The sequence below is a fragment of the Barbus barbus genome, assembly GCF_936440315.1.
Source record: "Barbus barbus genome assembly, chromosome: 39".
Taxonomy (NCBI): Eukaryota; Metazoa; Chordata; class Actinopteri; order Cypriniformes; family Cyprinidae; genus Barbus; species Barbus barbus.
Genome location: NC_136717.1, coordinates 26766263 through 26778256, shown reverse-complemented (window position 1 = coordinate 26778256; position 11994 = coordinate 26766263). Strand labels below are relative to the sequence as shown.

The window sequence follows — 11994 nt, the reverse complement described above, 5'->3', positions numbered from 1 at the left end:
GTCCAAACTGCTGATAAAAACATCCACACCGCTTCAGTCCATCAGTTAACATCTCCAGAGACCAAAAGCTGTGTGTTTGTGATAAACAAATCCATATTTAATACATTTTTAACTAAAATACAAGTCCATAATCCATAATAATAAGTGTTCTGGTCTGAATCAAGAGAGAAATCTGCACAGATCAAGCACTGTTGGCTGGATTTTGATGCGACAGACAACAGGAGATTCACTTTTTCACTGGAGGAAGCGTTATTATGGACTATAGACTATGAAAAAAAAACATCTTGATGGATTTGTTTCAGCTTTTGTCTTCTCCAGATGTTAACTGATGGACTGGAGTGGTGTGGATTATTGTGATGTTTTTATCAGCTGTTTGGACTCTCATTCTGACGGCACCCATTCACTGCAGAGCATCCATTGCTGAGACACTGATGCAGAGACACATTTCTACAAACCTGATGAAGAAACAAACTCTTGGATGGTCTGAGGGTGAGCACATTTTCAGTTCCTTTTCATTTTTAGGTGAACTGCTCTTTGAAGTACAGCTTTAGTAAATATAAACAGGGACATTCAGACAGTGGCTTACATTTAAATCGTACAGAATGTTTAATTGTAAAATCACAGGGACATCATGAAATGACACACAAAACTATGAGACAAAAGTTATCTGTAACTACAGGCACAAAAAACACAAACGCATCTTCTGAAGATTAACATGAACCCTGTTTGGTGCCACTAGGCCACCGTAGGATCACAGACTGATCAGAAACACAAACAGAAGAACACATGACGATCAACACTTTCCTTCCACTGGATCACTGCAGTGACGATAAGGGTGTTTTGTAGTCTTCCTCCAATGTCATCAGCGAGTATGTGAACTAGTTAGCACCAGTTAGCATTTAGTCAAGTCATGTTGATTCTGTTGCGTGTAATCGTGGTGCAACAGCAGTTAAAGCAACAGTTTGCTCAAAAATTTTCATTATTTAGCCACCCACGTATCATTATAATGAGTAAAAGGAATCTTTTACCCCAAAATTTTAATTTTGTCATCGTTTACTCACCCTCAAGTTGTTCCAAGTGTTTATGAGTTTGTTCTGCTGAACACAAACGAAGAGATTTCGAAGAATGTTGGTAACCAAACAATTGACTTCCATGGTATGAAAACAAACACGATGGAAGTCAATGGGGACCATCAACTGTTTGGCTACCAACATTCTTCAAAATATCTTTTACAAGGGGCTGTTCACACAGAACGTGTCTTTTGTGTCTAAAATCGCGACACATTTTTTTTTTTTTTCAAAGCGTAGTGCAGAACGCCTCTTCCGTCATATTGCCATCAAATAAAAAAGTTGCCATGCCAACTTGCTACAGTAAACAAAAGCTTGCAATGCTTGCCCCGCCTCCGCACTCTTCTGATTGGTCCACTGTTTTGGAACTGACATTGATGAGCGGCGCTGCGTGTAAAAGTTTAAATTCTTTTAACTTTACCTGGCATCTTAAAATCGCAGCGCTCATGTGCTACACGCGAGCGTACCAGTCATACACGTCCGTCTAGCATGCGTTTACATAAAAAACAATGAAAAAGCAGCGCATTGGAATGGAAAAACGCGTTCTGTGTGAACGGCCCCTAAGAAAGCAACTCATACAGGTTTGAAACAACTTGAGGGTGAGTAAATAACGCCAGAATTGTCATCATCTCTTCAACGTTCATTTCTGAGCCTTTACACGAACGTGTTGGGTGGGTTAGAGCTAATAGGCCATGCTAACTTCTTCTCCTTTGCTTCCCGGTCAAAAGTGTCATAAACCGAGTCTTTGACAAGCGTCTTTGCCGGCACGGGGAGATCGACCACGCCCACGTAGTTCTTTTTGGCGACCCGCGAGCTGGCGGTGATGGTGTACGCATTACTGCGATAACATTTCATGGACGACATGCAGAACGTCTCTCTCATGCCGCGTCTGAAGTTAGCGTTGTACACGGAGTACAGCGTGGGTTTGGATGCCGTGGAGCTGAAGGAGATCCAGGCCACGGCGATGAAGAACAGCGCCGACCGCCTGCTTGGGCCCGTCTTTTCTGTCGGGTGCCAAAGCTGTGCGACGTAAAACGGCATCCAGGTGAGGAGGAACACGGCGTTGAGCATCAAGAACATCTTAATGGTTTTGACTTTAGTCCTGGGGACGATGTTCATGGTCCTGCGCACCGTTCGCCCGTCAGCGCCGATCCTCCAGATGTAGCGCACCACCCGCTGGTAGAAGGACACGATGAGCAGCGCCGGCACCAAGAAACCAAAGAGAAGATGCGCGACGGCGTACGCCAACCCGTCCCAGCTGTCCGCCAGAAAGAAGTCGCAGTGGTTTTGCGACGCAGACGATCCGTAGAAGAACAAACACGGCGATACGAACGCAGCGTCAAAGAGCCAAGACGCCAGAATCATTCGTTTGGCTTTCTCGCGCGACACTTTAAAGCTCAATGGATACACGATGGTGTAGAAACGATCCACGCATATGGACAAAAGCACATAGACCTGGACGCCGGGGCACAGGTGCTGCAAGTATCGTACAGCTTTGCACGCGGCCGCGGTCAGAGGCCAGTGACCGGCGGAAACCTGCAGGAGAACTAGCGGCGCGCAGGCTAGGCTCAACAGCAGATCCGCACACGCCATCGACACCACAAAATAGTTGGTGGTCGACTGAGTTCTGCGGCTCCGATGGATCACCAGACACACCAGCGAGTTCCCCAGCACCGATATGACCCAGAAAACCCCAAACACGAGGCCAAGGAGCGTGACCTCCGCCGGCGACAGGTCGTACGACGTCAGCGAGACGTTGCTCTGCGGGGAGGCGTCCAAACGGCAGGCGACGGGTGTCGGCGTGGAGGAATCATTCCTGTCGGAGTAGTTGATTGCGGGGTTGAAGAGGAGGGCGGAGTGGAACGAGGGCTTTATGCCCTCCGCAGACAGGAAGTACATCATTTGCCCTCTCTGTGTCGGATCAAAGCTGAAAGACACGACAAGTACAATTAAATCACTGCGTTTCGAAGGACAATCATGATGTTAAAGTTATAGTTCACCCAAAACCAAAAATTCTGTCATTAATTACTCACCCTCATGTCGTTACAAACCCGTAAGTCCTCCGTTCATCTTCAGATCACAAATTAAGATATTTTTGATGAAATCCGAGAGCTTTCTGACCTTTCATAAACAGCAAGGGTACCCCTAGTGAAAAATAAATATACTTAATTGTAATTAAAATATATTTATTTCATTTTAAGTATCCTAAAAATAGATACTAACTGAAAATACACTCTAAATGTAGATATTTCATGCTTTCATCTAGCACAAACTTAGTGCACTACAAATTCATTTGTAAATTAATGTAAAACATAATTCATGCATTTAAAAACTGTATTTCCATCTCGGTTGCAACAGTTTTGGATGTGTCTAAAATGACAGTACCCTTATACAAGTCATTGGTGTTTATATATATTTTTATCCTTAAGAAAGTACACTGGTTCTTAATTCCATTTAAAACATGTTTAAAAAAGTGATTTTCATAATGGTGAAATCAGAGCACCTTTAAATATGACCTACACACCCATATAAACTAACTGGATGAAACCTTTGAAAGAGAATGCTCACTTCATAACTCAATCAATGACATGTCCATGCTTACTCAACCAAACAATTAGTCTCGGTAAGGGATGAATGAGGCAACTCATCTTATGATCCGGAGTACATGCATGAAGGCATATTAATGTATGTCTGTTTTGTATGTAGGTTTTTGACTCTACTAAACCATACAAATAACATAAAATGTTTGCAGATATTTAAGAAACATGCTAAGTTAACATATTTGTTTATCTGAAAAACAATGCTACAGTCAGTTACTCTCCTTTAGAAATGTGCGTTGCGGGGCCGAATGTCTGTTTTGGTTTGTGAAACCCACCCACTGCCAGTTTACCCAATTGTATTTTGGCACCAGTTATTGAATAACACCAGTTTTGGCTGCCAGTTGGCGGAAAACAGCGTATTTCATGTCATTCATCGTCATGTGCGCTCGTTCCTGTTGGTGTCGTTAATCTGGTAACCTGTGTGTGCGTCAAGTCTGAGCAGGAGGGGCCGGCTGAAAAAACCCTCTCCAATATTTTGAATTTGGACTGCAATACCTAGTTATATACAAGGCTGCTGTATGAGCTCACACCTAAGACTATGGCACAAAAGACAATATCACATTCTGTGTATTGATATTTGTTTGTTCCTTCGCCCCTTAAAAGTGTCTTAAGTATTTGTAATTTTAACATTATTAAAATTATTTATAGTGTGCCACAAATACATTTAGTTATACGACAGTAAATATTAATAAAATGTGCTTAAGTATACTATTTTTTCACTAGGGACTACCATGGTCAAGGCACAGAAATGTAGTAAGGATATCGTTAAAACAGTCCATAGGACATCAGGGGTTCAACTGTAATTTTACAAAGATGCGAGAATACTTTTTGTGTTAATTAAAGTCCTTTGTTTTCTTTGTGCACAAAAAGTATTCTCAATTACCAATGTCTTTACCCCGTTTCTGGACCTGGGAACATTTCAGTTGCATTGCTGTCTATGGAGGCTCAGAAAACTCTTGGATTTCATCAAAAATATCTTAATTTGTGATCTGAAGATGAACGGAGGTCTTACGGGTTTGGAACGACATGAGGGTGAGTAATTAATGACAGAATTTTCATTCATTCATTTCATCATTTTTGGGTGAACTATCCCTTTAATGTTTATAATATTTTCACCCTATAAAGTTACTTTCAAGTAGATTAGAGCTGGACGGTAATATAGTTGCATTTGTGACAATATAAGCAAATGTGAAATCTTTGATTTTTAATATTAGATTGAACTCAAGTGTTTCATAATGTGATTTTTTTATAAAGTAAGGCCTCTAAATGATATAACTTTGCTGTTTCACACACAATCTACTCCATGCCTTCTATCACCTGATTAATAGTTTAGACGTTTTTATCAAGTAAAAGCGTTTTTAGTATTATTTTATAAATGTCCACCTTCAGCTCGTGCTTCGTTTTGTTTCCAGAATCTTTACTTTCTCTGTTCCTCAGCGGAGGAATGATCTTCACAAGCCTCCAAAACATCTCACATCTTCTGAGGAGCGTTTATTTCTTCATCTCTCAATCAGCATTGCATTATATGTTTGAATCATTTAAATATCAGACATATTACTGGAGATATAGAGATATTTATATAATTTTATTCTGCTTTATCATCTGCTTTTAACCCTAACACTGGGTTTTTTGATTGCTCACAGATCAGAAAATCAATTGTGTTCACTGCAAAACACGTCAAAACATGTTTCCACAGCTGTTGTTCCCATTGAATCAAGCCTGTCATCCGTAACCAGGGACAGTTTATCTGATTTTGTCATCTAGAACCATTTATTTCTGGGTCCATTTCACACACACACACACACAAGGAAGGTCTCAACAGGTAAAGGTGCATCATCATCTGCTTTCGATGTGCTGAAGGATTTGAAGGCAGGTGGAAACACATGATGTTACATGTGCAGGTGAGAAATGTCTTACATGAAGTACATAAATTCAAATCAGATGAATGATACGAGCTCTTGAACACATGTGATGGAGCTCAGCAGCTCATTAGGAAAGACTCCAGCATCTGAACCCAGTGTGTCATTACAGACACAAACACTCAGATGAGATGAACTTCATGATGCTGCTTATTGGAAACGAGCAGGTTAAACGTTCGGCTTGGATATGGAATGACATGATGGTGAGTACATGATGACATGATGACTATTTGTAGAAACATCTGAATCAGATGGAAATCTAGAGCGATGAGTGAGCAAAACTCATCAACTGAGTTTTTAATAGTGCTGTCAAACGATCAATCACGATTAATCACATCCAAAATAAATGTTTTTTTTTTTTTTCATAATATATGATTGTGTACTGTGCATATGTATATATGGTTTGTTAGGATAGGACAATATTTGGCTGAGATACAACTATTTGAAAATCTGGAATCTGAGGGAGCAAAAAAATCTAAATATTGAGAAAATCTCCTTTAAAGTTGTTCAAATGAAGTTCTTAGCAATGCATATTACTAATCAAACATGAAGTTTTGATATATTTACAAAATATCTTCATGGAACATGATCTTTACTTAATAACATGATTTTTGGCATAAAAGAAAAATTTATAATTTTGACCCATACAATGGCTATTGCTACAAATATACCCCAGCGCCTTCAGACTGCTTCTGTGCTCCAGGGTCACATATGTATTGTTTTCCATTCAATGTATTCCTTATTAAGTTTGAATACCGAACAGTTTTCCAGAGCAAATGTCTAAAGATACATTTACCTTAGAAGCAAAATGACTTAAGAAGTCTTGTTTTATGAGAAACTGATCAAAATGAATTGAGTTTATGCTAAAGACAAGAACAAATATGTCAATGGGCTCAAAAAAATCTAATTATTTCAAAGTGAAATGTTTTTATACCCCATTGACAGACATGTTCTTGTTTTAATCATAAACTTATTTAATTCTGTACAACTTCTTATAAAACAGGACTTTATCTTTAATTTACATCTCAAGTAAACGTATCTTGATTATTAGATATTTGTACTAATAAATAAAACTAAAATACTGAGGAAGATATCCATTTTTGCAGTGCATGCAACATTCAGTCATGACTTTTTATTAATTCACGACTTTCTGATCGGATTTAAGACCTAAGAGCAAGGATGCTAACACGATCAAGGTCCAGGGTGACGCGGAGGAGGCGAATTGTTGAATAAATTCGTTATTATTGTTTTCTTTGCACACAAAAATTCTGGTTGAACCACTAATGCCACATGGACTTTTTTAACGATGTCCTTACTACTGTCTATGGGAGGGTCAGAGAGCTCTCGGAGTTCATCAAAAATATCTTAATTTGTCTTACGGGTTTGGAACGACATGAGGGTGAGTAATTAATAACAGAATTTTCATTTATATTCCTTTAAATTAAATTGTTGTGATCAGAATCCTCCAGAGAGCTCGAGCTGAAGCAGAAATTTAATTAAAGCCACCCGAGACTAAATGCTGAAGATGTTCCTCCAGAGATATTCATTAGGATGTGTGTGTGTGTGTGTGTATATGTGTGTGTGTTTGAGTGAGTGTGTGTGTGTGTGTGTACACGTGTGAGTGTGTGTGTGTGCATGTTTATGTGGTTTATGAGGACACAAATTTGTATAATGACATGGGTATGACAGAGGTATTACAATATGAAGGTGGTTTATGAGGACACTGCCTATGTCCCCGTAATTCAAAAGGCTTAAAAAACATACTAAATGGTGTTTTTTTGAAAATCTAAAAATGCACAAAGTCTCCTGTGAGGGCTAAGTTTAGGTGTAGGGTTGGTGTAGGGCAATAGCACACAGTTTGTTCAGTATAAAAACCATTACGCCTATGGAGAGTCCCCATAAACCACAAAAACCAACATGTGTGTGTGTGTGTGTGTGTGTCTGTGTGAGTGTGTGTGTTTACTCTGGTGGCTGCTATAATTCACGAAGCCTTGACAACATCATCATCTCATCCAAACACACTGCAGCATCTGCCAAAACAATCCCAACACAAAAGATTCATGACGGATTCCTTCGAGGAAAACCCTCGTTTATATTTACATATTACAATCATATCAACATATCAGCTCAAACCCCTGATTTATGACGGATAAGGTGTGAATAGATTAAATAAGCATCATCTCCTGTGAGATGTTAGATGTCAGTCGTGTTTAGATCGTGTTGTTTTGACACACATTCACTCACTCGTCGTGTTTCTGTCAGATGCTTCAGAAACGCACCTCAGTTTCTGCTCCTCCTCCTCGGATCGTTTACTGCCTCCATCGTGAATCCGCGTCGATCATCATCATCATCATCTGCGTGTTTCTTTATATTTTCTTTACATCAGATTCACAAATCAATCACAGCATCCAGCATCACTCCAGACGAGCAGAGCCACGGGCACGCGCGCGCGCTCCAGTCAGCGTATGCAAATCAGAGTCGATCCGTGACGCAAGTACTCCAGAGTGCAACTGGACGATGGGGGCGGGGCGACACGTGTCGCTCCGCCCACCTACATTTACATTGCATGAGATGCGCATGCGCATTACTTTGTGTACGATTTTGTAATTGATTTGGCCATATTACAGAAATATTATGTGCTAACTCTAGAATCATAGATTATTATGTTTAGTAGCCATGATAATTTTGGTCAGATGAAGTCATTGGTTCTTCATATTAAATTGGGATTTTATACGCAAATGATGATAATTTACTGTATTTTAGAGATGGACAAACACGAACATCAGCGTTTTAAAGCACAACCGTTTATTATAGCCTACATTGCTCAATGCATCACAAACTTCTAGGTTATAAAGTGCTAATAAAATGTTTACTTTTAATGAGTAAAAGAGACCTCTGTGATTAATATTTTTGTATTTATTAAAGACTACAAATCTAAAATCAGTACAGGCCTAATATAGTACAGTGATTCCTGGTTCTTTTTAAAGGATTGAGACACAAAACCAGTCATTTAATTTGTGCATATATATATAAAAGTATAAATAAAAATGTTGTAGAGAAAATATATGAACATTTATTGCTTAAATACGCACTAAAGCACATTAATAATAATATTTGCTGTGGGTCAGATTTAATAACAGCTGTTTTAGTAAACAAAAACATTTAAAATAGGCCTACATGCAAATAAAATAAATTAAAAAATATTGTTTCAGCAAGGTTTTTATTCACGCTGATGGACTATATGGTATTATTGTCTTATTTGTCACCGCAGTTGTTCTTTAAAATAAAACCATTTGCAGGTTTGTCCTGTTTTACTGAACTACAGTGAATTATCATCATATAAGGTTTTGCTAATCCTAAAATAAAGAATATGGCTACATATAAATATATGCGGATCATTTTGATCAACATCGCCCAGCTAAAACTGCTCAATGTTAAAGTATGTCTGCTTTGTGTACTGTGAAAAGTGCAATAATGTCTGACTTCATTTAACATGCTATACATAGGACTATATCATGGCCACGAATGAAGAATTTGTTCCCCAGATTTAATTCATGAGCCACACATATTAGCTCTGTTCTGTCCGAAGTACTCAGAGATAATAAAACAGTAATATAATACACTGTAAAAAAAATCTGTCAAATTCACGGTAAAATACTGGCAGCTGTGGTTGCCAGAATTCTACCGTATAAAATACAGTAGCAACGTTTCAGGTCCGTACAGTTAGATACCGTAATTTCTTTAACTGATATAATCTTAATATACCAACCTATTAAAGTACTGAAATCTGTTTTGTTCTTTTGAAATATACTGATAACCACCAGATGCAGGTGATGTTGAGAAAATCTCATGATGAGACAAAGCCAAACACAAGCAACTTTTAAACAATAACGTTTATAGACGGTGCAGATGCCGTGTCATTCATACAAGCACTAAACACCATCATGGTGAGACTCCTTAAAATGAAATATGCTATAAACATTAATTTAACAACATTAGATGTAACATACAACCCTAATAAACATAACATAAGAAAAAACTAAGAAGAAACATAGTTATTTCAAAGTAAAAACGCTCTCGGTTACTCACGTAACCTCGGTTCCCCGAAATGAGGGAACGAGACATTGCTTTGGGAAATACATTTTCCTCGAATATTACTGAAGCCTTATTGAATCACGCCAGTGAAACTGGCCAATGGCGTTCAAGCGCGCGAAATATGAGGGGGCTCGTCACTATATAAAGCAGCGCTTGTACGTCATCCATTCAGAATCTTTGACTGAAGCAACTAAGCATTGTAAGATCCTGAGCTCGGTGACACGGCAATAAGAGCAATGTCTCGTTCCCTCATTTCGGGGAACCGAGGTTACGTGAGTAACCGAGAGCGTTCCCCTTCAATTCGGTCACTCAACATTGCTTTGGGAACGTATAAAATCCCGCCGTGTCACAGCGATGGAGCCAAGCTCGACTAAGTATGTCAAGTTTCACATTCGGAGCCGTAATGAGAACGGCAATGATATTGATATTGATAAACACAGCTCAGGTCTACAGGACCTAGTCGAAACCATGGTCAGGGGCGCGGCAGCTAGACGATGCCGCGTCACATCAGGGGCGGAGTTAACTCTGGTGAAACAAAGAATGTGAAATGGCGGCGGCTTCGGCGCTTTCACAAATAGATTAGAAATTGTATAAAATCCATGCATTTGTCATTTCTTGAGCTCATATGCATTAGAAAAATACTTATTTTATGCATACATATTCATTTGTTTGTTTCTAAACCTATGGAAGCCCAAAAAGTCATGCATTTGTCTCTATAGCCATTGTCAAGTTATATGCATTAAAAATATTTTATATTTTGTACATTTATTTTCAAACATACGAAAGCCTCAAAAAATCATGCATTTGTCTCTGGCTTTTCCTGAGTTTTTATGCATTATAGGGTTTGCTAGAAAAACCAGAGCAGCATTGCCCAAATCCCTCTCTCTCCAAGACACCAAAACCCAGAGCATCAACATTCAGGTTTTCCATGGCAGAGGGGGGTCTTTGGCACTCAGCATGCTGGGAATTAATTCAATTTCTCTGACATTTATTTGTTTGCCTTTGATGAAAGTCACACAAGCAGCTTACAGCAGTTAATGAAGGCTGAGATCAGCCGTACGGATGGAGCTTTGCGCTGTTGGGATTTACTCGCTTTTCCCACTTTCCAGCAGCTCTCATCTCACACAACTTTTACAGGCTACAAGAACTATTTGCTCATTTTGAGATCATTTCATGATAACATACCAGCAGATTTTCCGTACACACATCAGTACAAGCGTGGATCAGAATCGAGTCAGTAAAGTGACCCCCCTCAGATCTGATGAGTTTAAAGCGATGTAAGAGCGCTGGGAACGCGGTACGGTGAGACCACACACACACACACACACACACTAGACTGAATGACATTTATAATAAATCACACATCAGCTGCAAAAAATCAGTCTGATGATCACATTAAAGCTCCTACAAGCCCAAATGATTCACTGTGTTGCATCAGCAATATAAAAATGGAGAGTAAATTTAGGCCTTGGCTAAAGTCTCCTACTTCTCATGTTTCTCCTGCAAAAAAGATCCCTATGAATTCATATCCTGAGAAGAAATAAAAGTCAAAACGGCTTGCCATAGATCCCACTAATCTCACGTTTCTCCTCTAGTTTCAAAAGAGATCTCAACAATGTCTCATGATGCTAACTGCTCAGAGCAGATTTGGCAGAATAATAGTTTGCCATCAGAGATCTCAACTCAAACAATTCTCATCAAACTGTTCAACGACCAAATGATTGAAGCTGGTTTCCATGTAAAGCTCTTGGTGTATTTAGACTATTAACTCAATAGTGTCTATCTTACTTTAATTTTAGTTTACCAAAGAGTTTTAGTTGCTCAAAGACATATCAATCACATATTAGCTTCAGAAAATAATCCAGACTATTACACTATTACACTCCTTGTATACAAGAAGCTTCACTGAGCTGCATCGGCAAATAAAAATGGAGAGTAAACTGAGACCTTTGCTAAAGACTAATGGTGCATTCAGTAAATAAATGCATTCAATAAATGCGCTATATAAATGCATCATTCATTCATTCATTCATTCATTCATTCATTCATTCACACCGGACGCGACTTGCGCGAATAAATCGCGCTATTCGCGCGTAGTTGGACGCGTGAACATTTTGGGTTTACTCGCTTCATTCGCGCGTGAAATTCGCGTCATGGGAAATTCACTGCACAACAGACGCGAATTCGCATCATGGGCGGGGCTTCTGCCAGGCGCACAGGTATGACTGCCACAGAGAGCATATGTATAGAATTTGGCAAATAAAATCACCTTTATGTGCTATGGAAACACTGGACGTGTGTATTTCAGCCGAG

The 11994-nt window shown here is 39.2% G+C and overlaps 1 protein-coding gene across 2 annotated transcripts; it reads right to left on the bottom strand.

Moving 5' to 3' along the window:
- Positions 1-584: 584 nt before the first annotated feature.
- Positions 585-8111, bottom strand: LOC306858789 (putative G-protein coupled receptor 19). 2 transcript variants are annotated; one of them, XM_079399512.1, is made up of 3 exons: positions 7866-8111; positions 3101-3212; positions 585-2994 (listed from the first exon to the last, which is right to left on the bottom strand). In XM_079399512.1, the coding sequence occupies exon 3, from the start codon at positions 2967-2969 to the stop codon at positions 1722-1724; it is 1248 nt and encodes a 415-aa protein (XP_079255638.1). In that variant the 5' UTR covers positions 2970-2994; positions 3101-3212; positions 7866-8111; the 3' UTR covers positions 585-1721. The 2 variants fall into 2 exon arrangements, with proteins under 2 accessions (XP_079255638.1, XP_079255639.1); XM_079399513.1 differs by lacking the exon at positions 3101-3212 and having other exon boundaries at positions 589-2994; positions 7866-8027.
- Positions 8112-11994: the final 3883 nt, after the last annotated feature.